This window comes from Aythya ferina (assembly GCF_964211825.1).
Source record: "Aythya ferina genome assembly, chromosome: 10".
Taxonomy (NCBI): domain Eukaryota; kingdom Metazoa; phylum Chordata; class Aves; order Anseriformes; family Anatidae; genus Aythya; species Aythya ferina.
The window spans coordinates 10544473-10562281 of record NC_140306.1 but is presented as its reverse complement, the minus strand read 5'-3'; the positions used below and the strand labels follow the sequence as shown (position 1 = coordinate 10562281).

The following is a 17809-nucleotide window of genomic DNA, read 5'->3' as shown; positions in this document are numbered from 1 at the left end:
GCACATGGGGAGGGATGGTTCAGGGAGCAGATCCAGAGCCGTGGGGTTATTATGGAAGTGGCTCACCCTGCCCTTCTACCCCCCCGCTCTGAGCTGTGCCTGGAAAATTCAGCAGCTTTTCAAGACTGTCAGAAAGGAGAGAAGTTTGTCTTGCCCAAGTATGTTAATGAGCACTGATCCCAAGGCTTGATGAACAGGTGAGAATCCTCAGCCACCAGATCTCTCACAGGTCTGTGGAAGGGCCACCTGGCATACACTCTGCCTGGCCAACCTTCACTGCTGTGTGCCTGGCAAGGGCAGCCTTGGGACAAGACACGACATCTCTTCAAAATCCTCCTGTAGCTGACAGGATGCACCAAAGGAAGCCTGGGAAAGGATTTGCTCCTGCTCACAACTTCTGTGTCTGTTTGCACAGGCCCGCAAAAGTTGAGCAAGCACAGGAGTGTAAGCTCTTCCCTAAAAAATACCACTTTCCTCAATACAACGTGCCTTATACAAAAGCACATCCTCGCACTGTAGCATTCTCCACCAAAGCCCTCCCAGACACCCACACTCCCCTCCCCACAGAACAGCTCCCACTGCCTCCCTCCCTGGCCATAGAAATACCAGTTTCCCTTCATGCACATCCACACACAGGCTGGCTGTGGCCATGTCCAGGGAAGAAACTAATGCCAGCTGAAAGCCTGCAATGGCGCAGCAGCAAAGCCTCTCTGTATCACACTGAGCAGAGAGATTGAAGGGAAGAGTTTAATGAAAGCTGGGCTGCTGTTTTTCTCTTTTAACAACTGCCTCATGTAATGTTCTTCATCAAAGGCATCTACGATCACCCTTTGACTCCAGCTTCAGGATATGCACTTGCTTCGACTTGTCCCTTTTGCTTAGAAAACTTGCTATATCCAACTCTGCCAGCTCCCTCTATTCAGGGTATCATGCTGCCCTCACATGGCAGACCTACAAAATATTCATCCTCAGTCGTCACAGAGCAGCTCCTGCCTGTCCACCCCATCGTGTTTGCCTTGCAAACAGGAAGAGCCAGGGCTCAGAGCAGGTAATGCACAAGGACAGCCACAATCCTCTGCTGTCCATCTTGAGCATGGCTTGGAGCTGTCTGCTAACAAACAGACTCTCAATACCCTGCTTTGTGCCGAGGCAACAGCTAATCCTCCCCTACAAAAGGGACAGAGTGGATGGCTAATACGTCACCCAAGGTGAATGGAGAAAAAGTGTGCGCGTGTGCGTTTACACCCACCCAGAGCACGGGGCATTTTTTGTGCAAGTCAGGTACCATGGGACATTTTGATTGCTGCTGTAGATGCCAAGAGCCCAGCAAACAGCATATCCTGGGAGAAGAGAAGCAAGGACAGGGAGCAGAAGGATGAAGCTGTGGACATGGGACTAATGTTCCCTCCCCTCCATATCCCCGTGCGAAACGAAAAGGATTTCAGCAGGGCCTCCCTGGCAGAAGGGACAAGTTTTTCTGCACCTGAGTACTGCGCATTTAATCTGAGAAGGAACTAAAATGACTCACCAAGAGAAAGTGCAGCTATGAAGGCCGTGGTCACGCTGCTGGCACACAGCACAGCAGCCTGGCTCAGCTCCACAGAGCCCTTGGAGATGGCTCCCAGGATCACAGCAGCAACGGCAGCCAGAAGTCCCACCACGGTGGCCTGGACCTAGGGGCCAAAAGACAGCTGGTGAGCAATCAGCCACATCTGCTCCCAGGCAGGCCTGGCTCCACGTGATTGCAGCATTTCTGCACAGCTAGGAGGGCAAAAAGCAAACCCTTGCAGAGATGCTGATTGCTTGTGCATTTAAGCAGCATCCCTGTAAGGCTTTGCTACATTAAAAAAAAATAATCCTGACAAAGTTTGGAGAAAAACTCTGGAGGCCTGCAAAGGGCAGATAACACTTCAGCAAAGGACACTGAGTCCATCAGTGAAGGAATAGTCCCGGTCAACACAAAAATGGGCTTCCCATCAACACAGCACTTCTACCAAGCTGAAAGCTGTGGAAGGAGATAAGGGAAAGCACACAGACACATGTTGCAAGCCCTTTAGCCTTGCCATGTGCAACCTCCTAGGCTAGTTGCTGGATTTTAACAAGCAGAAAGAGCTTGTTTCTCCCATCTCTCTCCTCCTGCCCCAGGCTGATTCCCAAACTTTGCCTGTAAATGACAGGCTTTATCTGGGGGCTGTTGTGAAACAGCGACTGTGCTGCAGCTCCCCCTGCAAAAGGAGTTTCTTTCATTATTTCAGTTTGTCCACAAAGGCAATGTATGTCTAGATCTGTTTTGCTGATGAACAACAAGCTCCAGAGCTACACAGAGCTTTATCGGAGGTCAAGGCTTTGCTTGAGAATATCTGCCCCGAATCAATAGCTCTGGACCCAGAAGTGCTGGGAACAGATGCTGTCAGACTACAGAATAACAAGAGAAAAGGGCTTTTTGCCTCTCCCAGCTGGAGTGACTCACCTGGATAAGGGCTAAATTGCAGGTGGCCATTTTCCACTGCTTCTGAGCATCATCCATCTGTCCAGTGTTAGCCTAGGAATCAAAAGAGACACCCTGAAAACCTGTCCCTGTTGCAAATGTGGCTGCTGAAGGCAACTTCATCTGGCCCCTGTGGGAAAGAGGCCGCTAAAAGCCAGAGAAACAAGGACACGTCAGCATCTCCTAGCCTTCCCTGCACTCCCCTCTTGAGACATCCCTACTGTGCTCCCAACCTGCACCCCAGGGGCACCAGAAGCTCACAAGGAAGTGCAGAGGCATTGTAGGGCACCCACATTAAGACAGAGTGAGCATATCCACCAAATCTCACACAGAGCATATGTTGGACAAACTAAACTGTTTTTCCTCTTTCTGGCCCCCTAAATTGCTCTGTTAAGCTCTAATTTCCCCCAGACAGCTGAAAGCAAACAAAACTGCTTAGGGAGATAGGAAACCTTGCTGAGAGATCACATCCAGAGCAACAAAAGCTAATGCTGGTCCCAAGAAGCCTCAGGCTATTCCCCCCCAAATGGAATTGCTGGGCAGCCCTGGTTCTCTCAAGGGTCAATAGCCACAGAAAAGCAATCCAGTCCCAAAGCTGATAGCTCTGGATCCCTGGCTCTGTCTCCTTCCTGTGTCACCAGGCCCTAAATAGGAGCAACTGGCCTCACAGGGATTAATTCACGTTCAAAGAGCAGACAGAAATTCTCTGTTCCATTTATAAAATGAGGGCAAACACATTATTTTAACACTCAGACACAGCTAATTTCTACTTAGAAGAAACTGGCTTGTCTCAAACACAGAGTGGTTACATAAAAGCAGAATCTCTTGATGCCTCCTGCTAACTCCTTCCCTCCCACTACCACCGCCTTGTTAACACTCACAGCAGTAGAGAGCCTGGATGCCAGCGTCATCTCGAGATTACCCTTCAGGCCAACCAAGGCAGGAACCAGGATAAAAACTTCTGTAATCGTCTGAAACACAGCCCAGTGCTAGAAGGGAGAAAACAAAAGAAGAAAACAACTCAATTTGTGATGCTGACCACTGCACTGCTGTTGCTTCAGAGCAGAGCGGGTTCCCATCTCAGCCCCTCTTCTACAGGTATTTGCTAGGCACATGGGGGCAGATTCTGCCCGAGGCTGGTTGCACTTTGGGAGTGAAGTAAACAATTTTTAGCTTGCAGGATACTTCCTGATCTCATGTACAACGAAACACTATCCTAACAGTGTAGAAACCTTCCTGAGGGCAGCAGCAGGTTTTGGAAAGTTACAACTTAAAATGTACCTTTAGCATTAGCCAACAACATCAGAAATTATTAAGGTTCACAAGCCAAATGAAATACAGCACGCCCTCCATCCTCTATACTGACACTAGACACAGGAACTCCCGTTGCTATCCAGACTCATAAGAACAAACACAAAGATCTGGAAATGATCTAACAACAAAAAGTCACGTCTGTCTTTCTTTACCAAATCTCAAACTAAGCATCTAAGACTGGTGGTGGGACTGAAAGACTTTTTTGTATCTCTTCTCCACAGGCAGTTCCTAAATCTTCCTGTTACCAAGCACACTCCCAGCACAGCTGGAAAAAGGATTTTGAATTAAGATATCCCATAAGCCTGAACTGCTGGGCCAGTATCTTCATTATCATTGCTCCTCTGAAGCTGAGCTATACAAAGTTCTTGAATTAGCTGCAACACTGGAGATGATCTGAAACCTTAAACTCTGTTGATTAACACACATCTTCTCTAGTGTATCTACCATGCGGTGCCTTTCAATATAATTCATTTACCCCCTGTGCGTACAAGGATGTTGCAAAGTCACGCAGTAGCCAGAGAGGCTCACATCAGAATGAAACTGCAGAACAGAGCAGCTCACTGTGAAGTAAAATCAACCAACCTAACATCTAAGAGCAGAATACAAGAAAAAACAGCAGCTGCAGTGACTGAAGGTCCATCTAATCTATTCTTACCTCTATCACTGGTGAAATTCAGATGTATAAAATGAGCACCTATAAACACGACAAGCATATGGGATAATTCTCCAGTGTATTTTCCAGCCTACAATTATCTGCCACAGGGTCCTGAGCTGGAGGAGCTGCTGTGCACTTAGCACCGCTGGAAGGATTTCTCTTTCAGGTACTCGTGCAATCTACCCCCTCCAGCCCATGTGCCATCCTGGGGCAAAAAATTCCACAGCTTAGCTACACGTCACGAGAACTTTCATTAATTCTGAACTTGTCACTGCTGAGTTTCATATGATGGTCCTGAATTCTTGTGCTAGAGGACAAACATGAGCAACAGAGCTCTGCCTACCTTCTCCATATCCCTTGGGATTTTGTAAACCTGAATATCCGGGAGGTGAGACAGACTCAATAGATGTCAACACATTCACCATTCAGCCTGTTGGGAAACACACGCAGGGTGTAACGGCTCGGTGTTTTGCTCTGGCTGTGCCCTGAGAAGCTGTGGGAAGCCGGTGGTGTGGCTGTCTGCTGGGAAGCCTTAACAGCTTCCTTCTGAGTCAATATGAATGAAAGAGGGGGTGAGCCAGCCCCGAGCACGTGGTGCAAGACACCCCTCAGGGGTGCAGATAATAGGCAAAACGTTATTATCAATACGAGAAGGCTTATTTCCTGGCACCGCTGATCTGGAACCTGGCACATTTCAAAATGTTAAAAGTTACCTACTGTGAGTAAATAACAGACAACACGAGCAGAGTCACCTTATTTGATACACTGCAATTCTCTTTGAATTTGTTAACGTGGAACTTAAATACCTGAGAAAAGGGACAGACATCTCTTAGAGACTCAAATTACCCTCTCTCCTATCTCTCTAATTAAGAATAAAAAAAGATCCAAACCCATCTCTGACACCTTCAAAAGAAAGAGGAGAAAAAATAGTTCATAGTCGCAATGTAACAAAGCCCAACCATTTAAAATACACAAATGTACAGGCATTTGTATGTAAGATCTTGCATATTTTGCACATAAAAAGATATAAAGAAAGAGACAAACTCAACTGCTCGTATTTTACATGTAGGTCACCTTTGGGAGATATGACTTTGTTGTATCAATGTAAGCTCCAATCCTTGTGTTAATGATGGATTTTACAGGTCTCAAGCCATCGTAACGGAAGGTTTAGTATGTGAGGTATGATTTTTTTGGGGCACTGGCTTATATATAATTACTCTGAAAAGCTTTGAACAACTAATAATAAAATCACACAACTGTACTAATAAAAACAAAGCTGATTTAATTGCTTCCATTTGAGTCTCATTAGTGACTCACCAAGAGCCTGAGGACAGATTCACACTAATTTATACCACAGCAGTCAGGATTCCACTGTGTTAGAGACTGCAGAAATGCAGAATAAATAAATGGTCCCTGTGCCACTGCTACGCAGGACTGCCAGCAGAAGGAGCAGGTGGATGTGGCAGGTTAAGGCTGTTCAGGCAAGGGGCTGGATGGAGTCAAGCAGGCATCTCTGTCCTTTGAGGTGAAAACTGGCCTAGATCAAATCTACACAAGGAAACCAAGGGAGAAAATGACTTTTTCCCACTTCATGCACCCATAACGGAGTTACAGCCACAACTTGCAAAGCACAGCACTGAAGAAACTTGGTCACCCTACGATCCAGTGCAGCTGACTCACTTGATCCTGTGATCCCCATGGCAGCTGGATCTGCTCATGGGGTCCCAGAGGGGAAAAGAGGCTGTGATGTACTGACACCGACTCTCCAGCTCCAGCCTAACCCCACCATCCCACACTGCTGTCCTCACAGTCCCAGCCACGTCCTCTGCTACCTCTCCTGGTGTGTCCATCCTCCCACAGCAGCTAAGAAAATCTCAGAGGTTTTCCATTGCCCTGAACAAATCAACAGAAAGGTCAAAAGATCCTGGATTGTAAAGCCCAAGCCAATTCAAAATCCCTTTCAATGTTAATCATCCCATGAGCTTCTATCAACAAAGGATAGGAATATCTTATATCTGTGACTTCTGTTTGGACTGTGTCACGTTGCAGTGGTGTGGAAGGGGAGGATGAAAGGGCAGCTCTCCTCCTGAACTCTCTGGTTTGAAATCTGATCATCCAGTTTCAACCTGATTCTTCACCTTACTGTAAAACAGTGAACCAAACACTGATGGGGTCCCACAAGGTTTGTGCTTCCCCAGCAATGCCAGCCAGCCTGGAATCCAGACAGACCAACCAACCAGGGATCACTGGAGTGAAGGTAGAAGTGGGATTGTTCAGCAAGAAAAGACCCTTGCAGTGATCTTGGTCCTGTATAGAGGCTGCATCCATCACCTGTGCACCTAAGAAGAGGAAAAGGCAAATGGGTATTGCTTTGAGCATCCTTTTACAGTGAGAGAGACCCAAATTTGAGTTTGATGTCAACTGGGCTGGAGAGATCTCTCTTGATTTCATGGATCGGAAACTGCTGAAGTCCTGTAAAGACTGATGGACACAAATAAGCACTCTCCACTTGGCTCTACAGTTTCTAACAATATCAGCTCTACAAATTATAGAAACAGTTAGATTCCCAGCACAGCCACTGTATTTCTAAGTAACAAAACAGGACAGTGAGTTTCTAGTTCTCATGCTGCAGGAAGAAAAGCTGAAAATAAGCAGCTCACAGACAAAAAGGCACAAAAGAACAATCCGAACCCTTAAAGGCTAAAATCCCTGGATTTTTCCAGCTACTGGTTTTGTTTTTAAAAAGAGGGTTGTTGACATCATGTCAGCTTACCTCAATAACATCTCTCCGATGCTGGCTGTGATTCTCAATGCACTAGCTCCCTCCTCTGGGAGCTGAACCCACTGACTGATGGCTTCTATTTCAGTATAATTGGAAACACCTTCACCAAAAAATACACTTCCTATTACTGTGCTTCATGCATGACCCCGTTTCTAAGAGTCTAGAGAGCAAATACTGCAAAGTGAGCAAAGTAGGCTGTGCTCTGGTATTTTAAAGGACATGTGCAATGTTGGTACACAAAGATTGTGTTTTCCATCAGTTTTGATACAGTCACATTCTTTAACAGAGCCCGCTTCTCAGCAAGTGCATTGGATTTGTTTTAAACAAAGACCTATTCACCTGCCAAGGCTACAGAATGGGTACGTACAATGTCTTTATACTTCTTGGAGATATCTGGCCAAAGATAACTGCTAAATATTAACATAACATCTTGGGTAGTTTGAGAACTTCTGTAATGCTGCAAGACAGGTCTGTGCCTAAGCGCTGCACAACAAGGTGGAGACAACAAACAGAGCATAGCAACAGCTGTGCACTCCAGTTAACCCTTCTTTGATATTCCTCATATTCCCTTTTATTCAACTTTGCTGCCTTCTTTGTTTCTTTCAGTGCAAGAAAAAAACAGCAAGGTATTGTCCTTCCAAACACTCAAGTGTCCATATTTAGATCCTGCTGTGGTACGAATGCCAGAGAATCTAATGTACTCCAGTGAGCTCAGACTGCAGGATATATCCCTGGGAAACTGTGCCAGCCTTTTGATTTGTAAATCCACTGGCATTAGATGCCCAAACTAGATCAAATTTTGCATTTCTATTTGTGCCTCTGGTACAAAGGAAAGACAGATGGGATAGATTCTGGCTGTGGGCACAAAGGTGTAAATCCAGCACGACTCCTTGGAAGTCGATGGAAGTTACTCCAAATTTACACCCACCTCAGAATCTGGCCAAGAAGCACTAAGTTTGTAGGCAATGCTTATCTTTTCATGCTGGCATGCGTTTCATCACAGTATCTAAATACCTTCTAGACCAAAGATTACATTAGGTTGTTTGCAAAGAACTGAAAACATATAAACTTGCCTCCAAGTGAAACGGGTAGTTAGTAACAACCCTGACCTAGATCTTTTTATCAGACATTTCTGAAGAAAGAGTATCATGCAACAGGGGAACACACCGCAGCCTGATCCCAGCTGCTTCTTAGCAGTCATCACCAGAGTGTTTAGCTGGATGCAGTGCAGTGAGCCCCCAGCCTAAAGCATCAAGAGGGGCGTCAGACAGCCCCTCTGAAAGCCGCTATCCCACTTCACAAGGAGCCCATGCACTGATCGTAAGACAGACAGCATCTCTCTAGCACAGGAAAAGCCCACAGACATTTGGCTGACCAGCTGCCAGGACCACACACATTAAAACCAGCAAAACACAAATACTCCAGGTCAGTGAAGCAGCCCACCCCCTCACTACTGAAGCTGCCTAACCACGTGTACCTACTTGAACAACATCCATCAAGAGGCCAGCAGCTACCATGCCCAAGCCAGCCAGAAGGAAGGGCACGAAAATCTGGGAAGCAATGGAGAAGGAGGTCTCTGGGAGAAATCCACTGGCTGACCTAGTCAACTTGCAGGTGAAACCACGCAGCTTCTGGCCATGAAAGCACAGCTCCAGTTCTAACTGGGTGACCACCATGGTCGAACACCGTTACCCCATGCTCAGCAGCACAAGTGGAGGGAGATCAGGTCATCACACAGATCCTCCTGGTAGCTCACTCTGAAGTCAAAAGAAATATGCTTTTCCTCAAACTACAACAATGATGCCAAATTGTTTTCTCTTCTTCTCCTCCTAGGAGCGCGTCCAGAGAGTTGCAGCAAGGGTATCCTCCAAAATTGGTTCAGCTGGGTTGAGCCCAGGTGGCAGCAAACCCGACGGACACTATTTCTCCGAGTTATATCCAGGGGGGAATTATTAAAGATAAAAGAAGATTGTAGAGATGTCCGTGGACGAATAGAAACGAGCCCACACCCCATTCAGCTCCCACCACCTCGGTAAAAACCAGTAAGACCTGCTCAGGCTACAGCACTGAAAGAGTGACAGGTCATGCAAGAATCCTTCAGCGTGCTCAAACGCACTAGTGTCCTTTCTCCTCAGGTTACATTTCTTGTCAGACCGCGGCTTGCCTTTGATACGATGGTTTAATATATAAGCCTGCTGTGAGCCGGCCCCACTTCCCTCACTCCCACCATAAGCAACGTTGAACTTTTCTCGCTGTCCCAAGGCCGAGGAGGTGGGGAGTTAACAGCCAGGATCCGTTTTGCTCTCCTCCAAGGTGAAGAAAGGTCAAGGAAAACATGAGTCGACGTTTCTGCCGGCTGACTATATTATGCAGCTTCCATCCCCGGGCAAGTGACAGTTAAGCCAGCTGGTGAGAGAAGATCTGCCCTTCTAGACCCTGGCCCCTCTCGTCCCCTCCACGGTCTCAACGGGATGTAACGATCGCTCTGTGCCAGCTATACCTCCGAATGACTGGCTTTCGGGGGGGGAAAAAAAATCTAGAGAACCAGCCAATAAGCTTCAAAAGCGAACACCCTTATCTGCTGTCATCACTTCAACTTTCTGCTAGTTTGCAAAGGCCAAGATAAGAGTCATAGCCAGAGCTTATTTAAGGTAGCTCCGTAATCTCGCTACTCCACAGGCAAAGGAGAGAAAGGGCGAATATTTCCAGGGCAAGCTGTGAGCTGGTCTCCCTTCCTGTCCTAGAGCAAAACACTCTGCTTCTGCATACTCCCAGGAAGATATGGTCACTGAGAGGGAGGTCTCCCCTCAAAGTCTCCCTGGTCAAACAGCTGACACAAGCCCAAGAACCAGAGCTGCATCACAGCCACGGATGGACAAAGAATTTATATCCTGCTCGGTAAAGACTGCAGTGAACTCTTCAGCTCAAAATCAAGCATGAGGGGAGGGAAGACTGGGTATTCTGCTGGGGCTCCTTTCCAATAATTAATTTGGGCAAAACTTAACTAGAACAGAGAGTGAAAAGGCTTTAAAAACATAATTTAGGATGAAGGAGTATAGGATTGGTTTAGTAGGTTGGCCACTGGGCTTTTTCACTCTCCAGCCATAGGTTCAAACCTAGCTATGCCCTACTGAAAGAAATGAGTGAAAAAAATATTCAGTGGTAGGCATGAAAGATTCAAGTTTCTCAGTCCAGTTCAAATTCAATGTTTGAATTGCACTGACTTACTAATACCTGTTGTACTAATCAACCTCCCTGACACTCTCTGCAAAGAGATGTAAAGATTAATGGCTTGTGGACTCTGCCCCTGTGACTTGGTTCCCAGCTTGCAGCTAAGTGCGTTAGCAAGGTTGGACAGAACAAGGCATACTTTTGCATTGTAGATAAACAGAGAACTAAGGACACTCGCAGGATGGTGCACTTCTTTTGGTCTGGTATCACACACAGCAAAATACCAAGCCTAGTGGGCTGAGGTGGTACAACACATCTCTCTGCAAGCACAGCAGGGTGAAAAACGAGCCCTAACTACAAATGGGAAACTGTCCTTTCTAGGTTAGTATTTTGGGACAGCCCCTAGAGCCTCCTCCACTCCCAGCTAGCTTGGTGTGTACATGTCCACCTCTTCCACCTAACAATAGTCCGATTAGCTGAAAGCTAAAAAGGGAATATATTTCAGCTAATCTAACTGGGGAAAAAAAAGTCCACAATAGCTGGAAGAGGGAGGTTAATAAAAATCCTGTAATAACCACACATCATCTGACCTCTTTATACCAGCCAGGAACTGGGCAGCAAAGGCATGAAGGTGCAGTTCTGGTTAGAAACTCAGAGGCTTCAAGCAAAAAAAGAATAAAGGACAAGCTCTGGGCAGCAACTACACGCTTTTTAAGGTCTGATAACATGCATACCTTATGTCATCACATCCGTCAGCAGGACTGCTGACAGGCAGCAACATTAATGTAAAGGAAATATCAATGAGCTTGAATGACTCAAATGACATTAAAAACACAGCAGCCACACATCCTGTTCTAAAGCTTCAACCTGGCAGGGGTTACAAGTTTATCATGCTTCAGCTCTCTCTGTTTCTAAGCAAGCACCATAAAAAGCCTTCGACCGATGAATCGGTGTACAGAAAGGTAATTGGTTCAGGTGACCTGTGCGTGTACACCGGGTCATTTTATTATGCATTTAAGGAGTCTCTGATAAGGTCTCATGCCATTATTGCCAGCAAAGAGATGTGTCACATTTTCCTAGCAAAGAGATATATCGTATTTGTTGGCAAAGAGACATACCACATCTGAGAAGAAGAAGAGCATTGCCAAGCAGCCAAAAACAGATTATAGCTAGTTGGGGGAAAAAATGCACCTCATGGCTGTAGCACTCTTCGTGACAAAACCTGGGGAGTGCTCTGCTGCCCTTCTCTGCACACAAATACACCAATACCCCTATTTTCACACATTAGCCAACAGGTAGTCTTGCCGTAGAGCAGCCAAAGCAGAAACAGCCTCTTTGCTGGAGCCCTCATCCTGATCTGGGGACTCCATCCACTGCTGCAGTTCAAAAAATGGAAAGACAGCAAGTGCCAAGGAATGCAGTTTCAAACGTACCTTATCATCCCTGCAAAGAAGGGACAGGGATACAACAAGCACTCTTGCAACACAGCACCAGTAGCAGCAGACAGTGGTAGTCTAACATCTCAGAGCCCTCAAAGGACACTGGCTTTTGGGGACCCCACGTCCTGGTTGTTGGAGCACCAGCACTCATGACTCTGCTAGCTCTCCGTCAGATCAGGCTGCGTATTCTTCCTGTTTCCCACCTTGCTCCTCTGTTCCCCACTTTAGGAAAGGAAAGGGAAGGGCACTGAGAGTAAGTGGTGAGCTAAAAGCAAGCAAGCTGCACGTGCCTGGGGCCCAAAGCCTTGCAGAATCTCCTGTTGCCCCACAGAAACAGCAGCAGGTCTGAGGGCAGGACTGCCTAGCTAAGGGAAGGGCAGTTCCCAGCAGCAGTGATTTCATGATGAAACACATTCAAGTGGTCCACGCTTACCCGTGAAAAGTCATTTTGCTAATTGCCAACGGCCTATTTTTCTTATGTGATGTTGCATGGCTTCACTTCCCAAGCTCTATGCACTAACGTGAATGTTCTTTGTGAGCTCTTTATTTGCATAAAGCAGAAACCAGACTTCTGTGGTTTCAGAAGAGTAAGAGGTTTGTTTCACATTCTGTTTAAATTAGTGGCCCAATACTTCCTAGAAAAAAAAAAAAAAAGAAGAAGAAAAAAAAGCGCTCTAAAGGAAAAACATTGAAAGAAAAACGGTCTTCCAAGATCATAAATCTATCTGCAACCTATTTCTCACTTTAATATCTCACTATGGGAAGCAACATGTCTTAGACTCATAGGAATGAGCAGGTCTGAGCACTCTGAAAAATAAAAATGAAAACCACAGACTTGTGCATGTCAAGTGGCTGCTTAGGACTCTCAGAACAATGTCTAAGGAGACTAAAGTAGTCTGCCGTGGGGTTCTGGATTTGATGTGGTATTTTCTGGAGCATTCTACTGGGTATTGAGCACATGCTAAGGTCAATTAAGGATACTCTGTTCCTACAGTGAAGCCTCTATAGCTCTTATAGCTTAGGGAGATCTGCCTGGGGCTAATAGCAAAAGTACACACCTCCAGATTTGTAAAAGTTATATCAATAGAAGCACAGTAGTTTCAGTGTCACTGTATCTGATAACTCAGGGCAGTCTGACCCAACAGCTAGCTAGTTAAATAACACAGGTTAACTAAAAGGCACACAGCAATAAGAGTCACTTAGAGTACAAAGGCATAGCAATTTGTAATCTCTAAATTAACTACAGCTTTAAAGTATCTGAAAGTACGCGTTCATTGCTGCTTTAAAGCGCTGTATTGCTATGCCATTGGAGGCAAGGTCTGGTCCTGGCTGTTACTAAAACATCAGTCAGACTGAAAGACTGAACACTCAAGGATTTATGTTACTTGCTACAAGACCCTTGAGAAGGATGTGGGGCGCAGCCTGGGCTGGATATATGAAGTGTTAACAGTGCTGGGTCGGCTCCTCGCAGGGGACGCACTGCTTTTCAGAGCCACATCCAGAGCCAGAAGCAATACAGCTGTACCCATTTCAGAAAAGCACTATGCCATCACAGCCCTTGGGGCTGCAATACAGCCATCCTCCTCCTGGGACCAAGCTAAAAGACTGCTGCACAGGACTGCACCTTACTACTTAGATGGCTCAGCTTCTTTGCAAACTCTTCAGCACCATGGTGTCTATTACGTCCAAAAGACAAAAACGGGCCAGAAAAACACCACATGCCGTCTACTGAGAGCTGCACAAAATACATATACCTGCCTTGGAAGGACATGTTAGTATGCAAAACTACTGCACATTTTCCTTTACTTGCTAACCCCAGAGCAAATCCCTGCTTCTGAAGAGAAGTTTCCCACCTATCCCATACCAGGTACATCAGAATAGTTCCTTTCCCTTACCTGAACATAATCCAAAACCATGCCTGCCAAGACCATGCCAAACCCAGCTAGGAGGTACGGCAGGAGCACCTGCAGGCAAATCGCAATGGCTGACTCTTCCCGTGACTTTGCCATGGACGCCTTCTCCTCAGCCAACAGCTTCTGCTGTGCGGGCAGAGAGACATCCTCTGCCTCCTGGCTGCCAAGTCTGCTCTCTCTGTGTTTACCCTTGCTCTTTGCTTTGTGCCTGGATCGCTCTCCATTTCTAGTTCTGCCCTCTTTTCTCCTCTGCCGAGCCTCCTCACCTTTCATGGTGGCTTTCTTGAATCAAGGAGTTTCTCTGAAAAACAAAGTCAGAACCAGTGAGATGATGAAAGGAGGTGCTGGGTGGGTCAGCGACTGACGACCCTGGCAACTCCGCTCCATTTACCTGAAGGCAAACCACCACCTACCCCCAAAACCCTAGATGCTCTGCTTGACCCAGATGCTGGTGCTTAGTTTACCTTCAGTTTTGCATTGTGTCAAACCAATCTCTCCTTCCTTTACTGCATCTCTCCTCCCAGGCCTGTGTTCACACTGGAGCGCTCCTTGTGCATCCTGATTCCTACTCTGGGGATTCCTGAAAGGATGCAGAGGGTGCTGCAGGCAGCCTGCATGCTGGACCCACCAGTTCTCATAAGGGGGTCACGAGAACTGAGGAGCCCAACAAAATCCAACCCTTTTTTAGGATCTGACCAGGAGCAGTTCACACCCCGGCATCCTGCAGTCCAGCAAAAGGTGTAACTCACACCTAGCTTAGCAGAGCCAGCTGCCAAATGCTCCCCAATATGAGGGCAATTCTTTAATCTGCCCTCTGATCTGAACACTTTCGCTTCCCCTCGCACCTCCTTTGACACACACGCACGCGGTATGTGACTCACCTACCTACACAGAACCTGCCGTGACCCCTGCAGCATCCTCTGAGAAAAAAATAAACACGCAAAATTGTTACCAGTTTCTCTCTCCTCTCGTCTCACCCCTCCTGCCTGGATCCTTCCCCATCGCCTCCCCCACCGAGGCTGACTCGTTCCCCAGGACGGGTCCCCGCTGCTCCAACCTCACCCAACATCTGGGCAGCGGAAGGAAACCGCTGGGAGGCCCCAACCGCAGCCGGGCGGCGGAGGAGGGAAGAAGGAAGGATGGACGACCCCAAAACCCCTCTGTGTGTGTGTGTGTGTGTGTGTGTGTGTGTGTGTGTCCCCGTCCCCTTCCCGTCGCTTACCGGCTCCTCGCCCTGCCCGGGGCTCTGCCCTCAGAGGGCCGCGGGAGGCGCCCGCCACGGCCGGGCCAAGCCCGCCCTGCGCGGCGGCCGCGGGTTCGAGTCCGGCCCCCGGCGGCTCGGAGGCGGCGCGGCGCCCTGAGTGGCAGCCGCCGGGCCTGCCCCGGCGCCGTGCGTGAGGCGAGGGGGGGGCCGCGTTGCTGCAGCCCCTGGCCCGCGGTGTTGGTGGCTGTCCCGCGGCCCTGCCTGGCCCACGGAGGGCAGAAGGGGACGGGATTGACGGGGAAGGGGGTCGGAGGGCTCCCGGAGCCCGCTCGGGACGTGAGCCCCACAGGGAAGCGCTCCCCAGGAGGAGCGGCTGCCCCCCAAGCCTGCAGGCTGCCCCAACCCCCGGCTGATCTTATCAGCAAGGGTGAAAGCTGAGCGCAGGAGGAGAAAACCTCAGGCTGCAATTAGGAGTTGAAGAAAGACTTTTCCTCTATTTTTATTTTTCTTTCCTGACCCCTACCCCCTTAGTTCAGCATTACAACATCTCTCGCTTCAAGCTTCCTGTGCAAACGCCTCCACTGCAATCAACAGCAAAGCTCCTAGTGACTTGATTTCATCCCCCCCCCCGCCAATGAACCAACATTAGAAATGTGATTGCACCATCCATCACATCTGAGCACATAAATCCCATTACGCACTGAAGTAACCGTACTTGTGCACGGCTCCTGAATCACACAGCTCAAATTGCCAGAACAATCAAGGATATTAAATCATACCTCAGTACCAGAGCAATGTTATATCCTGCTGAAGTCTCTCAGGTGTCACGCTACGCTAAAGGGCTCCTACTGACAAAATGGTGCCTCTGGGCCTGCAAGCCCTGGGCTCAAAGCAGGGTACACTGAAGGGAGCTGAAGGTTTTTGTAAGTGACAGTAACGAAACGCTGCAGCTGCTGCGTGTTGAGGGTGCGCATTAACTGTTGAATGTCACTGCTGTAACAGCGAGGCTTAAATTTCAGCTCACTTGGTGTAATTTTATGTCTTCCCTTTGCAACTGGTGCTTCCCTGAGAATGGTCAGAACACAGCGTTTTCCTATGGGAAATAAGAAGAGAAGGGACATCTATCAAAAACCTGCAACCTTGCCAAGACATTTTTAGACCTGTTAAATGTATTCTGCTATCACTTTACCCCTGAGCTTCAAAGAAAAATATCTACAGAGCAAGCAGAAATCCTCCTGGGGAAACTGATTGACAAGGGCCTTTTGGTAACAGCTCCAGCTCAGGGATCTCCCACCTGGGTCCAACCATCAGCTTGCACAGGAGCTCCCAGCACCCTGCCACACCTCATCCTATGTACAAAAGGGGATGTAACTGTTTGGCATATGCACCGTATCCTCGTGTACCAACCTCAAATCTCCAGTGCATCACCACTGGGTACGTATTTGAGGAGGCTGTCTTTCAGCAGCAGCACAGAACTGCATTTCTCGGAAGCACAGCAGCAGTGTTTAGATACACCCTGGCTTTGACGCAAGGGAACGGCTGCTGGACCTTGACTGCAAACAGAGCTCCTGTGACCTAGGAGCCCCTGAGCTCCCAGATAGGAATAGTTCAGCCACTCAGTGCAGCCTGCGAAGTGCTTGGTGACATGAAGCTGAGCAACTTCACGCTAAAATGATTTTCTTCCTCACTCAGCTAGAATTCATGTGTGCTACTTCTCTCTGCTCTCACAGAGGTACAAGTAACATCGGCAGTGTCAAAGGCATTAGGGGACTCATTGCACTTGTTCTTATTTCTCCGTAGTGCTTACAAAGACTTTCCTGCAATAAGAAAATAAGTTTCCTTCCTGTCTTCCATGTTGCTTTGCTGGACTTTATTTCCAACAACTATTCCTTCAGCCAAGCAGAGGGGAATTTTACAGCTCTTTCCACTCTTCTGTCCAGAGACAACATTTGTTTTTTACCCAGTTTCCTGCTATACAATGACATTTCTTTGATGACTAGGGACTACTGAAGACATTTCTCAACCATAAAGCTTGATTTATGACTTCAATGCAGTTGGCCCCAGTGACACTGTGACTGCCAGGCTGTGTATTGTCCATTGTCACCACTGCATTAAGGCTGCTGGTGACTGCTCCATGGCACATTGGGCTGCAGTCCCATCAGTCCCATCATGGGACATGCTTCTGGACACCCAACAGCTGAGATGCATGAAGAAATGCTCAGTCTAACCTTCTGCTTTGTGAAACACTGTTAGCTATTATGGGTTAAAAGTATCATCTGGAGGTTTGTGTGCAGACAGAAACAGGCAGTACAAAACTGATACGTGACAAATGCTTAATACCTTATAAATCCAGAGTTTGAGAGACATAAAACACAGCAGGAACTTCCTGGAGTTGGGTGGGTAGGAGAAGGAGACATCTCTTATTTGCTTTTTCCTTTGTGTATGTTTTGATGTTAGTTTTATGGTATGCTAGCCTTCACATGCAGTAATTTACAGGTAGCTCATTTAATTTTGTTTCAGTCTCCATCTTTTTTTTTTTTTTTTTTTTTTTTTTTTAAATCAAAGCTATTTAAAGCACAGATGTTTTGAGCAGCAATAATACTCAGAGGAATTAAGAGAGCCACCTCCTACCTGCTCTCTCTCCTCACCTTCACTTGTGCAAGCATCCACCATGCAGCTACTGCTGTTCTTGGCACACTTGTTAAGCCAGTTTACAACCCCAGACCTTCATTCAGGCTTCATATACAGAAACCACCCAGTGTAGGAGAGTGAATGTAGTACAAAGAGCTGCTTTTTGTGACCTGGGACAGCTCTTAACTTGACTTGCAGTGCTACAGGCCCCT

The 17809-nt window shown here is 47.4% G+C and overlaps 1 protein-coding gene across 10 annotated transcripts in view; it reads right to left on the bottom strand.

Annotated features, from left to right (window-relative positions):
- SLC41A3 (solute carrier family 41 member 3) overlaps window positions 1-17809 on the bottom strand; it is a 66037-nt gene that overhangs the window by 10136 nt on the left and 38092 nt on the right. For 2 of the 10 annotated variants that reach the window (XM_084530694.1, XM_084530700.1), the window contains exons 1-5: window positions 14985-15103; window positions 13745-14063; window positions 3370-3477; window positions 2471-2542; window positions 1529-1673 (exon numbers count right to left, since the gene is read on the bottom strand). In XM_084530694.1, the coding sequence (XP_084386820.1) occupies window positions 1529-1673; window positions 2471-2542; window positions 3370-3477; window positions 13745-14035 (616 nt within the window). In that variant the 5' untranslated portion in view covers window positions 14036-14063; window positions 14985-15103. Of the gene's footprint in view, window positions 1-1528; window positions 1674-2470; window positions 2543-3369; window positions 3478-4800; window positions 6544-8720; window positions 10741-13744; window positions 14064-14226; window positions 14343-14643; window positions 14683-14984; window positions 15105-17809 lie in introns of those variants that run through there. The other 8 variants (XM_084530701.1, XM_084530702.1, XM_084530696.1 and 5 more) reach the window with 7 other exon arrangements.